Source organism: Neomonachus schauinslandi, chromosome 12 (genome assembly GCF_002201575.2).
Source record: "Neomonachus schauinslandi chromosome 12, ASM220157v2, whole genome shotgun sequence".
NCBI lineage: Eukaryota > Metazoa > Chordata > Mammalia > Carnivora > Phocidae > Neomonachus > Neomonachus schauinslandi.
Window position 1 is genome coordinate 40,218,281 of NC_058414.1, and position 17,534 is coordinate 40,235,814.

Sequence of the window (17,534 nt, forward strand, 5' to 3'; positions counted from 1 at the left end):
AGAAATCTATAAGGAACTCCAGAAATTCAATATGAAAAAGACAAACAATCCAAAGGAAAATCTTCTCCAAATATCAACAGACATTTCACAGAAGGCTCAGCACAGATATAGACAAATATGTCACCAGAGAAAGTCAGTTTAAAATAAGATATGATTTTCACCTACTATTAGCAAAATGAAGAAGTCTGACAATACTAAGTGTTGACAAGAATATCAAACAATGGAAACTCTTATACACGACTGGTGGGACTTTGTAATGAACAGTCTGGGAAAAAAAATTGGTATAATATATTAGTTTTGAATGTTTATATGGCCTGCAACCCTACAATTCCACCTTAGGGTATATATCCTGGAAAAACACTGGTACACATGCTCCCAAAAGTGCTTAAGAGTGTTCATAGCAGCCCTGATGGACCAGGGGGAGAAAATTAAATAGAAACAATTTAATCATAGACAAGGCAATGGTTAAATATGTTGATATATTCACACAAATATGATACAACTTTGAAAGTAAATGGACATGTATGAATTATAATGTAATGACACACCAAGTTGCAAAGAATTACATATTATGAAACAAATTTTCTAAAGTTCAAAAAAAGCTAAATAATAAGTTATTTAGGAATACATTTAGATATGGTAGAACATATGGATTAATTATAACATTGATAATAGCAAGTTGCAGAAGACGAGAATACGACTCCATTTTTATAAAGCTCTAAAATAAGCAAGGCTATGTATTGTGTAAAGCTACATAGATATATATGTGATTTTACATGTAAGATTACATATAAAAACCCAATAGCAAAGTGAAATGGTAAACACAAAATTCAAGATAGGTTATCCCTGGCAGGAAACAGGGGGCTGGGATTGGAGAAGTCCGCACAGGAAACTTCAACAGAATTGATTGTGTTTGATGAATTGTCAGTATGATATGTTCACTTGTGTCTATCTTATCATCATGTCTGGTAACTTACAGGTATATTGCATATATTCTTTTGTGGTACCAAATATTACCTAATAAAATTTCAATTAAACCATACAAAATTGTTTTTGTTCAGATGGTTGTTCCTCCAGCTCCCTCTTCCTTGAATGCCCTGTTTTATGCTGCTAAACTTGAATGAGGGTCATAGGCCTGAAAGAAGAAAAAAGCGTGTTGAAGTTGATATATACAAATGCTGTCTGAGCACAGTTCAGAACTAATCATCTTCCCAGGCTGGATGTCACAAAATTATCATAAAGTGACAGAGCCAATTCTCTATTACTCTGTTGGATTGTATTTCAATACAGTGGCTCGTTTTTCAGTGGAAGTCTTGTCTTTAAAATACCCTGTTCAAGAGTGGATGTGGGCTTCAAGGAGTACCTATCAAGTACCTTCTCATTCTGCCCCCTAAAATTGAAAGTCTCACTTACATATTTTAAAGGAAGGGTGGAAAGAATTCATTTGTTTAAATTATGAGTTTTGTCTTAAATATAGTTTAAACACACAACAAAGCCTTTGTTACCAAACATGTTGGAGTGGGGAGTGGCAATTGTTAGTAAATTTGAGTTAAGTAATTTTCGTTCAGATTGGTTTCTCAATCACTTTCAGAGCTAGCAAGGCAAAAATCTAACTGCTCTCAGCACCTCACTCCTATTCCGATGCCCCTCATCTCCCAGAATCACCATCTTTCTGGGTTTCCCCCAAGTAGGATGTCTTTCTTATCTCGCCACCTGCTATGCACAGACATGCTCCCCCCCACCATCCCTTCTAATTCCCAAACTCAAATCCTTCCCTACCATCTCACTTCTGCTACAGGCAGGGCTATAAGGGGGTTGGGGACTGAGGCCAGTGAGAGGGACTGGGGGCTGGGGGTTGGGGAGCTTGGGACAGGACAGGAGTTTAATCCAACATAATGCATAGAATAAGAACTAATGCCGATCAGAACCACATTGCAGGCTGTGATGTAGCTGCAGCCCGTGCTTTGAGGTTACATATCCCTGACTCAGACCCTGAGTTATGCCACTTTTTAGTTGGGTAACTGTTCAGGAGTCCCTGAACTTCTCAGAGCCTCCGCTTCTTCACCGATAACAATAGTTAATACCTACATCCTAGGGTGGTTATAAGGATTCAACTGTGTTTATAAATTATAAGTACTCAGTATATACTCAAATATGGTGTTTTATTTGTATTGGGTGAGTATGTTGAAATTATAGAGGTTCTTTCTAGGTTTGCTGATAGAGATGCAGCCTTGACTCATTGGGGTTGATTCACTTACTCATCCTTGAATGCAGGTTTCTTGACATTCGTGTTCACTGTTGAATCTATTTCCTGAGCCATTACAGCCGCTGAACCAAAAGCGGGCACAGGAGTTGGCCTGTTTGTCATAATACCATCGAACCACGTAGTCGCCACAGTTTCCTGGCTTTAGGTCTTCCAAGCATCTAGGATCTAGAGTGAGAAAAGGATAATGTGTTATTATAGGTTTTACTTTCCCTGAAAAGATGAAAAGTGAGAGCTTTATGAAGTTTATTCTCCATGCACGCTAACATGCCAACTACGAAAATTTGGTTCCAAGTTAAAAAAGGGTTCCCTAATACCTAAAATACTGCCTCCACCACCTGCAACTCCACCATTAGATATGCCTTTGAAAACATAAAAGTTTTTGATCTTCACGAAACCTTATTAAAAGGGCTTATTTCCCTGAAAGCATAGCACTGTGAGCCTTCATTGGCTAATACCCTTGTGGGGATTAGTTGACAAGAGAAAAATAGGACTTCGTCATTTACTTTGGACTTGATTTAAAATCAGATTAACATTTGGAATAAAGATGATCTCAGCCTTCTGTGCACAATTCTTCCCAGTGTGTTCCTAGAAAGTGCCACTGTGATCACATGTAATTGTGCCTACTAAAAAAGGAAAATCCTTTTAAGTTACCAAAAAATAAATAAATAAAATAAAACGAAGGGCTCTCTTTATATCACAATTTTCTTTTAAAGAGCAGTTCCTGCAGAGCCTGAGTGACTCAGTCAGTTAAGGGTCCGATTCTTGGTTTCGGCTCAGGTCCTAATCTCAGGGTGGTGAGATGGAGCCCCGTTGTGGGGCTCTGCGCTCAGCAGGGAGCCTGCTTAAGATTCTCTCTCTCCCTCTCCCTTTGCCCCTCTCCCCACTCTCTCTCTCTCTAAATAAAAAAAAAAAAAAACTTTAAATAGAGCAGTTCTTGCAGGACAATAAAAACATGAGCTTTTAATGTCCATTTATGAATAAATTTTAGAAACACTTCCACTGTAAAGAAAAAAAAGACAAAGGAGAACTACCATAATAAAGCCACTCATTTAGTCCCTTTTTATTTCGTGGTTCTCCTTAGTGCCTTGATTAGTATTCCTTACCTGAAGAAGTGATTCCAAGGTGAGAAAAGCCACAACAACCAAATAGGTACTTGCTGCCTGAGGCTTGTGTTCTGTGAGACAGTTTATATGCCATAGCTTCATTTCTCAAATGAAACAAGCCTTCTCTCCATCTCCCAGAATCATTTCCCCAGATAGGGAACATGTCTCGATTCCTTTTTTCCTGAAACTAACCTCCAAATCTACCTCTCCTCTGAAGACTCCTTAGGCCAACTGGAAAGGAGTAGTAGACTTTCACTATCTCCACTCTTAAAAACAATCACTAAATATTGTATATTGTGTAACTTGTCAAGCCAATCTCAGAGCTGCTTTTTGGCAAGGATCTTGTGTCTCTGGCATGTCCTTCAGAAACTCTGTATATAATGATTGATTTCTGTAGATAGTAACTCCATAGAAAAGATGTTGATGAGGAGGAATCTAGATTCTCGCTTTTTTCTCCTCTACAATCTAGGGGTCAAAAATTCAAATGTCTACATGTGTCAAGGTCACATATAAGACAATAGGGAGTGGTAGGGGCTATGGGAAAATGAGAACACAGTCTTCTCTAAAGGCATTTACATTTTAAAAGACAATAAACATTATAAGAACCTTAAAATTTTTTATGGACCAAATTTGTTCTATAGCCAGTTTTCTAATTTGACATATAATAAAATGAAAAGTGTCTTTTGTCCTCCCTGTTTAGGGTCAAAACATGTTCTTTCTTTGTTTTTTTTAAGATTTTATATTTATTTATTTGACAGAGAGAGACACAGCGAGAGAAGGAACACAAGCAGAGGGGGGAGTGGGAGAGGGAGAAGCAGGCTCCCAGCTGAGCAGGGGGCCCAATGCGGGGCTCGATCCCAGGACCCCGGGACCACGACCTGAGCCGAAGGCAGACGCTTAATGACTGAGCCACCCAGGCGCCCCCAAAACATGTTCTTTCTGAATGAGATTTTAGAGCCCACCCTTTCTGTGCCTTGACATTTTAGACGCAGCAGCTGATTGGCAGGTGTCTCTTACCTTTGTGCACCAGCTTTTCTGGCTGTAAGTCCAAAACAGGACTTGGAATTCTGGTTTCCAGACCCTCTGCCCCACCCTCAGGGTGGCCAAGCAATGGCCCCTCCGTGGTAGCAGCCTCAGGTGAAGGACTGGTGGTCAGGCGGTCAACCCAGGTAGGCTCTGGAGGCTCATTCTCTTTGTCCTGGGCTCCAGTGACACTGACCTACACAAAAAATTCACATTTTTGTTTCTGGTGATATCAAGTCAGAAAAGCTAGTTTGCTTTGGAAAACATTTAAGGAAAAATTCAGCATTGCTTCTTCTCCCCAACTCTCCAATATTATTTCAACCAAAGTTCAGGAAATGATGCCCCTCTTCTATGTCATGCATCCCCGAGTACCTAAGTTATGGACTTTCCCACTGCCAGGCATGCATGCTTTTGTGCTGGGCCTTCCAGAAAGATCCACATGCGGGGCAGGAAAGGTGTGAGCTTAGGAGGAGTTAATCTTCATTCTTTTCATAGTCACTGGCTTGAGGAGGGGTAATAACCACTAGTTTCTTTGAACTTTTTAAAAAATAGCCTTTTCTTCTCCATTTCTTAACATTAGAGAAATTAACAATATATTCTAAAATAATCTACAACAAACTCTCAGTCGATTTTGAGATTGGGAAGGGGGTGGCAGAGGACAATAAGACAGCTGAAATAAAAATAGTAGCAATCACTTTTCATCTCATCCTATTATCTGGACCCCAGCAAATGCCAATGGTGCAGGATGCTTAGCTTCTAAGAAGTTCTAGAAATGTTTGTTAGCTAACGAACAAAGGGATATAATTTCAAAAGCAAGTTTTCTGGACTCAACTTTCCATGTTTTATCTAAATTTATGATATGTAATGAGACAAAGAAAAAAGGTATTTTGCTTCAAAAAAAAAAAAAAAAAAGCCATGTCAGTTATTCTTGATTACCATTGCCAGGAGCAAAGTCAATCTTTTATGGGACCAATTAAGTTCTTTTACTTTTTTTTTCCCTTGGATCCCAGCTACAGGGAATTGAATCCATCATTTATCTTGGTTTTGGCACAGGATGGTCATTTATCCTTTCAAGGCCCTCTTTTTTTTTTTTCTTTTTGTTTATTTATTTAAACAGGCAAATCTGTGAGCTAAGTAAAGTCATTTTTGATGCCTTCTTACCTGTAGTTCCTATCATCCTGTGACCAGAGCCAACTGTCATCATTAGCTGCTCTCTGCTGTCTCAGCTCTTCTACTTTTGATTCTGTACACACACACACACACACACACACACACACACACACACACGGAATAGCTAATCAATTCTGTTACTTATGTGTGTATATTTTTACAATGATTAAAGGACTACCAGTTAAAGTAAACATTTCCATTGGGACTAGTCTGGTCATCAGCCTGATAGAAAAGGCACTCAATTCAAATACAGTCATGACTTTTCACTAGCCCCAAAACTAAACTTTTGGGACAAATGGAGGTAAAACCGTGGGCCACTTGGCATTCGTCTTTCTTTGAGAATGATCTTGTGTGTACGTACATCGATTTGAATGGGAGCTTCTGTTATCATCATTGAACTGAAGAAGTTTAAGGCTAAAGGAAAATTTTGTGAGTACTTCATTTCCTATAGGGGAATCTAAAGCTCCAAATGATTAAAGAAAGAACTTCCCCCAAATCATTGGCAAGCTAGTGGTAAAATTTGAGAAATGCCTGTTTTAAGAAAGAAATACTGTTTTTTGGTTTTGCTTTGTTTGCACATCTTTTGTTAAGGAAAAAATAAGTTAAAAGCCTGACCAAAGAGTAGTTTATCAAACATAAAAAAGCCAACAGCTATTGGGCTATACTTCAGATATCCTATCTGTCAGATGAGAACATTCCTTTGAAGAAGTGCACCGGACAGCAGTTTTCTTCAAGGAATTAACTTGGCCTTTAAATCATTATCTTGGGGGCGCCTGGGTGGCTCAGTTGGTTAAGCGACTGCCTTCGGCTCAGGTCATGATCCCGGAGTCCCGGGATCGAGTCCCGCATCGGGCTCCCTGCTCGGCGAGGAGCCTGCTTCTCCCTCTGACCCTCCCCCACTCATGTACTCTCTCTCTCTCTCTCTCATTCTCGCTCTCTCAAAATAAATAAATAATCTTTAAATAAATAAATAAATAAATCATTACCTTGTTCAAGCCTTAAGGCCTCATAAGTTATTCTTGACCTCTTGTAAGTTTAGGAGTGTGTGTTTCTCAATCACCACATCATTTGAGAATTTTTTTTTAAGATTTATTTATTTATTTATTTGACAGAGAGAGAGAACATAAGCAGGCAGAGTAGCAGCGAGGGGGAGAAGCAGGCTCCCCACCGAGCAAGGAGCCCGATGAGGGGCTCGATCCCAGGACTCTGGGATCATGACCCAAGCCGAAGGCATCCGCCCAACAAACTGAGCCACCCAGGTGCCCCTCATTTGAGAATTTTGACTACTACTGCTACCTCAGGTTCTAGAAGAAGTGAAAATAATTTTTTTTCATAAATGAGAATAATTTTATCTTTTGGTTCCATGAGATCTCAGATTATTTAAACAAATGCATAATTACCATGGTTTGCCATTTTTATAATTTTCTTGTTACGAAAACATTCATTGAAGGGAATTTAGAAAATCTGGACAAGCAACAAGAAGAAGATAAAAATCACAAGGGATCCCACCTCCCAGAAATAATCATTGTTGATATTCAGGTGTACTTTTACCTCAATTTGTTTTCCTATGTGCATTTTTTTAAACGAAAAATATGCTGTAGTGTTGGGTTTTTATGTTTTTTAAAATTTAATATATTACGGTTCCATATATTTTACTCTGACCATAAAATACCATTTAATTACATAACTATATTTAAATATATAACAACAATACCCTTTTTTAAACATTTATTTGCTTTTTTTTTCCTGCTGGAAACCACGTGGCTGATCCCTGGATTAAGGAACACACATATTCTTGGGACCCCTGGGTGGCTCAGTCAGTTAAGCCTCTGCCTTCAGCTCAGGTCATGCTCCCAGGGTCCTGGGATCGAGTCCTGCATCGGGCTCCCTGCTCAGCGGGGAGTCTGCTTCCCCCTCTGCCTGCCGCTTCCCCCGCTCATGCTCTCTCTCTCTCTGACAAATAAATAAATAACATCTAAAAAAGAAAAAGGAACACACACATTCGAGGCTTCTGAGACAAAGTCTTACAATTTCCACTCTCACCGGTGAGTGTCTTTTCTTAAAGGATCGCCATTTACTAGCTATTATGATTGGAAAAGGGGATAATTACTAGTTTAATAGGTGAGAAATTCTTCGACTGCTGTCCACAGCCCAACCACAACCTGTCTCCTACACACATGAACACCCTCGCCTGTCACTCCGCCCAGCACACCAAGCTACGACCTTTCGTCCCTTCCTCTTCATTCAGCCTCAGGCCCTTAAAGTCAGCTGTCCCACCAGGGCCCAGGAAAAGTTGGTCCCCAGCAGCAAGACCTTGCCCAGTAACCGAGTCAGTCCTAACGCTCCCCTTCCAGTCAGTGCAGAGCACCTCCTAATGCTCCTCTTCTTGGCCCTGATCATAGAGAAGGTAGCCTTTACTCCGACACTATTTTCTATCATTTCCAATTTCACACGTGTAACTATCACCTCCCTGATAAGAGAAGCTAAACCACCTGGTGATGGGTATTAAAGAGGGCACGTTCTGCATGGAGCATGGAGCACTGGGTATTATACGCAAATAACGAATCATGGAACGCTACATCAAAAACTAACGATGTAATGTATGGTGATTAACCATTAACCATTTAATAATAAAGAAATAAAGATAATTTAAAGAAATAAAAATAAATTTAAAAAAAGAAAAGCTAAACCATGCCATGTTTTCTTCATTTTCATCTCTTGCCTCCCCACCCACTTTTTTCTTTCCTTTTTGTCTTCTTTTTAAAAATCTTTATAGAATAGAACAGCAAATAGTAGCCACTGGATAAATTCAGAATGTGTTAGAGGGAGAGAGAAAGAGAGAGGGGACTTTGGATTAATTATTCCACTCCTTTAGGTTTTACGTCATCGTTTTAAAATAAAAGATTAGACCGTGACATGACTTCTATCTCTAAAAGTGGGATTTAAGCAGCCCCAAACTTGACTGGCAGAATGCACACCACATTCATGACAGTCACTGCCTCTGGAGAGAGGAGGAGGATCAGACTGAAGGACACACAGGAAGGACTTGAACTGTATCCGAGCGAGAGTGCATGAATAAATGGGAACACTAGTCAGGTGGCGGTCACTCAGATGTTTGTTACATGTATTCTCTGATCTTTTTATAAATCTTAAACCTAAAAACAAAAGGCTGATGAGAACTGTTAGGGACATCTGAAGCGTGGGCCGTGTGCCTCCCATGATCACCTGCAGCTGTCCTAGAGGGTGGATGACAGGATTTTATTCTGGTTAAAACCTCTCTTCCATTTAGTATAATGCCTTCCATTCTGGCCACGCCCAGTAAATGTTTCTGACTGTTCTTTCTAATCACATGTCTTTATAAAAAGGAAGAAGAGTCTAGCAATATTTCTTATTTTGTAAATGAGGGAACAGAAACCGCAAGAAATAGGTGATTCACCCAACGTCAGGCAGCTGTCAAATTTCATTTCTAAGATGTCATTCACTGTGAGATACACTATAAATTTTTAAGATCTTCTTAAAAAGACCACAACACACTAAATGGATGCATCCCAATCTCTGAAATAATAAAATAAAAAATATTAAACTGGGGGCACATGGGTGGCTCAGGCAGGTAAGCATCCGACTCTCAATTTTGGCTCAGGTCATGATCTCAGGGTCATGAGATGAAGCCCCACATCCAGCTCTTTGCTGAGCGTGGAGCCTACTTAGGATTTTCTCTCTCCCTTTCCTTCTGCTCCTCTCCCACTCCTTAATATATATATATATATATATATATTTCAGAGCCAAGGAAATAAAGTATTTAGCTTCAGGACTGAGAATACAAGCCAAGTTTCCCGACTTCTAGGTCCAGAATATTTCTTTTAGATCAACCTGCAATGTGTTGTTTTTTTTTTTTTTCCTCCTTCATAAGATAGAAGTATCTTATATTCTAAGGGTAATAAATCTATTATTAGCAATATGTGATACTTATACAGCAACTTCACTAAGCAATACTAATATTAGTTGTTATGCAGGGTTTTATCAAGAATTTGAGGGTTTTTTGACCACCACAATGAAAGAGTATTAATTTTATTTTATAAACAAATAAATTATAATATTGATCAATATAACCATATCTGTATATGTGGCTTAGTCGAGGCCACTTACAAATAATTAGGTCTGACTGCAGGAAGTCAACTTAGTTTTCCTGTCAGTGGAGAACCTAAACTAACAGTAGTCTCAGTCCCAAGTTTTTTTTTTTTGAAAGTTTGAAAAGTCCATGCGTTTTACAAGCCTTGATTATGGCCTTGAATAGGATATTTCATTTAATAATGAGTATAGTATGACCAGGCAACTTATAGAATTTTACTTGAATAGGACATTAGGAGAAAATATACATGTACTCAAATGTTTTTGTTATATTTCCTAATGTACCGTCATGGAGGCTTAATACCTAGTTAAAATACATGCCATTGTATTATACACAGGTTTTTTAAAGGTAATTCAGCCAAAATGGAATTATATATAGGAGAAATAATTCAATGATGTTATTTTTAAGAGTAAAAAAATAAATGAAATGATGCTATCAACAAGTAAAGAATAAACTGGAAAGGATGTAGAAAAGCGAGATAGGACAAGAATTTTGAGACCATATTAATATAGACAGGGAATGATCAGATCTCAATCCCAGACAGTAGAGGGATGGATGAGGAGAAAAGAGTTGATGGCATGGATAGAGAGATGATTATAACAGACCAAAGAAGACAATACCAACAATTGTGGAATATAAAGTAAGAATAGAGCTACAGATGCAGTCCAGGTTTCTTGCCCGGTGCCTGGCTGGTTGGTGGGACTGTACCCCTACGGAAGACAATCTGGAGGATTGCATTGTGAACATATTCCATGTTGAATGCCTGCAAAACACCCAGAATAAGATCTTCACAATCAAAAATATGAATCTGGGGCCCAGGAGAAAGGTCTGGACGGGGGAGGCAGATTGGAGAGTTGTTAACATAAGAAAGAGAAGAAGGCTAAGGATCAATCTTAGAAAAGTGATGAGCTTAATATTTAAGGAGTAAACAGAGAAAGTGGAACCCCAAAAACCATTGAGAAAGAATGCTAAGGCGGTTGGGAGGGGAACAAGGAGAAAGAGGACTCTCAAAACCAAAGAAAAGAGTGGCATGGGGTTCTATGCAAAAGAGAAAATAAGAGGATGGCAATAAGGATGTGGCAATTAGGGCGTTGTTGGCCATTTTTCCAGCAGAGTTTCAGTGGCATATTGGAGGCAGTGGCCTGATGTCAGAGGTTTTCCCAAGTGAACAGAAGTGAGGAAGTTGAGAGGGAGGGAAGGAGAATGAAAGGATGTGTGTGTGTGTGTGTGTGTGTGTGTGTTTGACAAAGAGGCGGAGACAGCAGAGACTGGCCTATGGGATAATTTTATTATAAAAAGATAGAGATAGGATAGTAAGGAAGAGGGACATGAACTAAGAGAGAGTTTGAGGATTTTTTTAGATGGGAGAGTCTGAAGCCTATTTACTAGCTATAGGGAAGGAGTCAGAAATATTGGCAGGAAAGGAAATAATGGCACTACAGTAAAGCAAGGTCCAAGTTTTGGAAGAGGCAGAAGGGAATGGGCCTCAGAGCAGAGGCGGGAGAAGAAAAGGTATCACATCAGAATTGAGGATAGAGCCTAAGGTCATGTTTTAGGATGAAGGGACACAAGGGACACATCCAATTCCAGTATGAAGTCAGAACCTGCCCAGGGCTCTAGTTTTTTAAAAATTGCCAGGGGAGCCCATTTCAGAAGTGGTCTTCTCTAGACGGATATCGGGGTGAAGTAAGAATGAATAAATATTGCAGGGAAAGGAGGGTGAGACATGGGAGAGCCAGCAAGAGTGACAATGAGATGGAGACCTTGGAGCAGCTGTGTGATAATGATAGGAGGGGAGAAATGAGGCAGGTGGCCTGGGGACCAGGGACAGGGTCACACTAAATGAGAAGGTGGACAAAGAGAGGGTGAGACAGCCAGCAGTCAGCCTGCTGTATTCGTTTCCTGACATTTACATCAATAAGGTGTACATTTCCTCCATGGAAATGAGGGGCCGGCATCCTAGCATTGGACTACATGTCCTGGGGATAACAAAGGCAAGGAGAAGACTCACAACTTACCACTTCCTCCACTACATGTCTCCACCTGGTGCAGAGCTACCCACAGGGACCCTTCCCATGCTAGCTTGACTCTGCCCTTCACTGGCTTGTTGTGGAATCACTCTGCCTAGAAATCCCACAGCCTCCTTTCCACCAAGAGGAATATATCTCTGCTGCCAGTTATCTAAGTTATTTGCAATCAGGGAACAAATTTTCATAATACAAAAAGAAGCTTTATGGATATGGTAGACAGGGCCTCTTTCTTTTCTACTCTTTCAACTGGAAAAAAAACCCTAGAATATTGTTACAAGAAACCAGTTCCAGTGAATAAGCCACCTGTGTGCTGACATGACTTTATTAATGTATTTAGAATGACAAAATGCTATTTCATGCAGGAAATTAATATGCTTATTTGCTTAATGGACCATTACTGGATATAACCAGTTAGTCTGACTAAGTGATATTTACTTGATTTTATTGCCCCACTCCCATTTATATCTTGGAAATCTTAACCTAACTGGCTAAACCCAGAAAGAATAAAGGAACGTGAGTGCCAACCGTATTAGTCCCATAAAAGGTAAGGATTTTTTTTAAACAGTATAATTTATGCCTTTCATTGAAGAAAAATTTTAGGTTTCTTTTTTAGCCTAACATTTGGTATAGCATTCATTTGGTCACTAAGTATTTATTGAGCATCTACTGTGTGAAAGATGAAGAACATTTTTAAGTCATGAGTGGGACACAAAACTTAATCAGACACAGATCATGTTCTCAAGGAATTTAAATCCATTAGGAGAGTTGAGGTATATACATAAATTATTAACAATGTAAAATGTAACACATTCCAAAGCAAGTATAAATGATCCTGTGATTTCAGGAGAGGAACAGAGTAGAATGGATGTGCATGTTTAGCTTCCCAAGACTGGCCCGAAAGAGCAACAGAGCAGGGGGTTACCGAGGAGTTATGAATTTACTAGAACCTGGGAAATCCGTCTGCTCTCTGCATTTCCCAACACACCTGTGCACAGATGTTGAGTGTACCTCAAGTTCATTCCACAATAAGATAAAATGCTTAATATGTAAGTCTTTCTTGGAGGTGGAAACCCTTTGACTTAGATTTCACACAAAAGTATAAATGACTAGATTTTTCTCTAAGAACAGATTTCAATAGAAAGAAGAGAAAGAAGGAAGGTAGCATTAGATGCTGTAAGGAGTGATAGAGGCAACAGAGAAAGGAAAGAGACACAGTAAGGGAAATAGGACTTCTGAGATGGTTTGTTTTGTAGTATTGCCTAGGGCAGGCTTGGGGAAAATCTGAGAATTGAAAAGTTTGGACAGATTCACTTTACAAGTTTGGATACTGTATATATACTTTTAGATAAAGGGTGGGTATGTAAGTATGCTTTCATATACATATGACAGAGATAACTGTGAATATCAATGCATATATGTTTTTTCAGACTAAAACCTATCAGGAACACTCATTGTTTAAAATTCAGTCTTGCCTTGGTGCTTCTGCAAAGAGCCAGCATGAGAAGGTCTAGAGATGAGGACTATCCAGGAAGCTCGAGTCCGTTGCATGCTTTGCTATCTCAGGGGCACCCGATGAGACCTAGCTGAGGCTCAGTTTCCTTCTATATGGCTCTTGGTGTTCGAAATCCAAACTATTTTGGATGTACTTTTCTTATGCCCTCCCCCCCATAGCTCCTAGAATGCTCCATCATTCATAATCTGTTCACATCGCTCGTCTCTCAGCGCCTTCTCGCTTCCTGTGCCATGATACCAGAGACAATGCTATTCCTCATTCCGTGTCCTAAGTGCCTTGGAGGTCCCTCAGGCACTTCTGCTTGACCTGGTGCAAAGCAAGCTCAGTATTTTCCTTCAAAACCCCCCACCCTGCCTCCTCTAGTCTCCATCTCAGCAGACAGTGTTTCAGTTCACTCCAAATCCGAGTTAGAAACCCAGCTGGCTAATCTTAGGCTAACCCTAAACTTCGAACCATCCAGTCACTAAATCCTGTTCATTCTACCCCAGAAATGGCTTCCAGTCCACGCCTGCTTTCATTCTGACCGCCCAGACTATTGCAAGACTTCACAGCTTGGCCCCAGTCTCCTGTTCTCCTCCTATTTACCCTTTGTACCGCAACAGGGTTATTCCTCCCACAAACCAAACATGACCATAGGACCCTTGCTTTACAAACTCCTCTGCTTTCTCCTCGCTGCATGGCTTACACATGAAGTTCAAGCTCCTTCACTTGACCCATGAAGCATGTGACTGTCTGTCCAGCTGTAGCATTCCCCGTCCTGCTACACATACCTTAGGCTCCAACCAGACTGAACTTTTCCCAATGTCTTGAAATGCCGTGCCTTGTGGAATCCCCTTTTGGCCACATGTTCCCTCTGCTGGAAATACCTTTTCCCCTTACTCTTGTCATGACAAACTCCTACTTATTTTTAAAATTTAGCTCACTGCCACCTCTCCTGTAAAGCCTTCCTTGACTCTGAAATTAACTGCAACATCTCTTGTGCTTCATCCACAGCTGTTAAAGTTCTTAATTCTTGTATGCATCCATCTTCCTGAGAGGCCATGGACTTCCCCTGGACAGGAACTCTGTCATAAGAGCCACTCCCTAGTACGGCAGTAAATGATCAGTACGTAGTATGGAATGCACCGATTATAGGGAGAGCTCAGAGTTTAAGTGCCACTTGCCAGATGAAACCTGAGTTTGCTCTTGTCTAGGAAATCTTCAGGAAGGGACGGATTGAGTAGGAGAGGGACAGAGTGATAAGTCACACAGGCAGGCAAGGCCCCCGGAGCACTCCATGCTCTGGAGGAGATAAACTGTGTACTCTACTGTCTGTAATTTACTTTTAAATGCTCAGTGAAGACCAGGATCAGCAAACCCCATGGGCCAAATGCAAGCTTTCATCTGTTTTTAGAAACAAGTTTTATCGGAATGTAGCCATGTTTGTTCAGGTAAGTGTTGGCTGTGGCTGATTTTACACTTCAAAGGCAGAGCTGAACTATTGCAACAGAGATCAAATGACCTGCAAAACCAAAAAAAAAAAAAAAAAAAGTACTATGTGGCCTTTACAGAAAGAGTTTGCTGACCCCTGATACAGACCATGTAGTAAAAATGTACAGGTGAATTTCAATCTACAATCCAGGGGCACTCTGTTGCTCTAATTGGAATTACCCATCTTGGAGTCAGTCAGTATTTAATCAAATAAAAATATATTAGAGGCTTTACTACCCTTTTCTGAACGGAATATAAAAATCCAGTGAGTCCTACGGTCTATCCCCGTAGGAATGGCAACCTAGGCCTGATTCCTGAATGGTCCTGGGTCCAACTACTGATCTGGAGGTTTCTCAGGGCCTTAGTCCAACTAGACAGTTAACTGAATCCTGATGCAAGACTATTGTTGCACTTGCTCATAATGAATCTTTCATGTTCTTTCATAAAAGGACAGCACAGGGCTTCCTCGGGGAAAGGGCACAACTTACAGAAAATGGGCACAGCTCCTGTGTGCCTGCTTGCCAGAGGATGTCCATATGTGTAGTAGAGATCAGTCTAGACCTGCTTGGCTTGTAACTTGGTGGGGAAGAGACCACAGCACTCCCTTACCAGTAATTATGGGAGGCTTTCCCATTTTCACCTAAAAGAACCTAATAGTTGTTGCTCTTGATCTGAGGTCAGTGCCCAGAAGCTTGCTATGAGGATAGTCACATTTGTCTTAACACATTCGGGAGGCAGTTCCCTCATGCACGTGTATTTGAGGAGCTCTGAAACAGAGCATCCACCTTGTACCATATGCGTGCATAGCCTCCCAGCCTGTCTCCACCCTGAGCACAGGAGGTGGAAGCTAAATGAGCAAGAACATGGCTTGGAATACGGAAAATGGCAGGTTGAGCATGTGCACACTTGGAAGAAACTTGAGAGGGTGCAAAGTGGGGAGCATGTACCCAGATGGATGAGGGGGAGTTGTGACCTTGTATGAAAGGATCTGTAGAGCATGGCAAGTGAGTGATTCAAATAGTGTCGTGTTAATCCATTCCAGTGTACAGAATTCCTTTGGTGGTAGCTGGGGCCTACTATAAAAGTATTGTTTGCAACGTTCAATAAAGAATTACTTATAAAATATGGAAATATTGAAAAATCTCATATTCATGCTCACAAGCCCCAGAGCTATTTCAGAACTAGCAATCTGAAGACAAAAGTACTACTATTTATAGCCAAGGACTTGAAAATACACTTCTCTCAGTTGGTTCTTGACAGTGCAGGCCAAGACGGTCTTTGACATAAGACAGAATACACAATTTTAAGCTCATAAATTAAGCAAGACAGTTACTTACAGACTCCGAAATTTCTTTCTGAGGCTCTGGCGTGGATTCACCAAGTTCTTCCCCTGATATCCCAAATCCAGGTTGAAGTGGCGGTGAACCCAAAATTTGAATGAGGTAGGAATCAAAATCCTCACATGTTTTTTTAAACAATTTTTGCTTCAGGGTGTCTTTTAAAAGAAAAGTAGAAAAGGGGAATAGTAGGGGCAAAACCTGTTTAAAGAGATCTTCCATGCTCTCCTTAAAATAAACAGACACTTTCCCATCGCTTGAGGTCAACTGCTCAGTGAACTAAGTTTTAAAGCATTTTAGAGATCATCTAGAAGAAGCCATCTAAAATAATTCAGTTTGACTTAATAGTGTACAACAGCCTATGGAGGCAAAAGAATCAATTAAATCCTTGCTATCCAAAGCATCAGTTAACTGAACCACTCTGTGGAAGGGGCGGGTCCCCACCCATAAGGAGTATAATGGGCAGTTACCTGTGGTTCCCGAGAGAGCAAAAGGCCAGCCAGTCCAAAAATATATCCCTCATTAGCTGGAATGAATTACTAACTCCTTTGGTTAAAAGATGATAAAGCTCTTTAGTTATTAAAGTATAATGTCTCTGAATTGTGTGATATTTCTGGCCATTCTAACACAGTAACAGCCCAGTGAGATACACTTTGTCCGATAAGGCCACCAGTCATCCTGTGGGGTGTTCAGGAAATGAAACCCCAGAAGAAAGGCCTGGAGAAAGGGGAAATAGAAAGTGGGAAGGTTCTGGGCAGGGCATGCTACCCTTCAGGCAAGCTGGGCTGGCAGCCAGAGTAGGCAGGGAGCAGCATGAGGGCAAGGAGAGGCTGTGCTAGGCCACGTCAGCGCACGCTCCCGGAAGGATGGACAAGGAATGGAGCCAAATGGAAGCCTGCAAACACGTGAAGCATACGTTTCACCTACTTCACAAGCTCCCTGGATGTGACTCCTGCCACAATGAGTTCTCAGTTGCCGAAGAATTGGAACATGTTTCACTGAGAAGCAATACTGACCACATTCTAATCACAGATGTGTCAGTGTCTTAGAATGCCTCTCTGGGAAACATCAGTTCGTGTGACAGGGCAAAGTAGCAAAGGGAAACCCACCAGATTAGCACTGACTGTAGGACGAATAGGCACAATGTGGAACTTTAAGATAAACTCCCCACATCAACCTGTTTACTCTTCCTTAGTTTCATAGTCTATAAGAGCAGCAAATGGAGAATAGAAGAGAAATGAGAATTATCCCCGTTACTTGTGTTTCTCATCTCTCTAGATTACCATAACTTTTTTTCATTCCTCATACACTTCTTAATTCACTTTGATTCCATGGTTCTTTTCTGCCTTGCTGCTGGTTTCCTGCATCTCTTATGCAGGTTAGGTCACTTTTTGAACATTAACTAGGCTTAGCAATACCCCAGATTCTACTCTTTCTTTTCAACCATGTCCTCGACCTTAGATAGCCCAGTTAATCAACTCCAAGGCCAACTC

General features: G+C 40.6%; 1 protein-coding gene across 1 annotated transcript in view; it reads right to left on the reverse strand.

Moving 5' to 3' along the window:
• Positions 1-1,060: 1,060 nt before the first annotated feature.
• COL28A1 (collagen type XXVIII alpha 1 chain) overlaps positions 1,061-17,534 on the reverse strand; it is a 163,281-nt gene continuing 146,807 nt past the window's right edge. The window contains exons 32-35 of the mRNA XM_021689683.1: positions 16,042-16,199; positions 4,450-4,588; positions 2,259-2,431; positions 1,061-1,135 (exon numbers count right to left, since the gene is read on the reverse strand). Of these exons, the coding sequence (XP_021545358.1) occupies positions 2,259-2,431; positions 4,450-4,588; positions 16,042-16,199 (470 nt within the window). The 3' untranslated portion in view covers positions 1,061-1,135. The remainder of the gene's footprint in view (positions 1,136-2,258; positions 2,432-4,449; positions 4,589-16,041; positions 16,200-17,534) is intronic.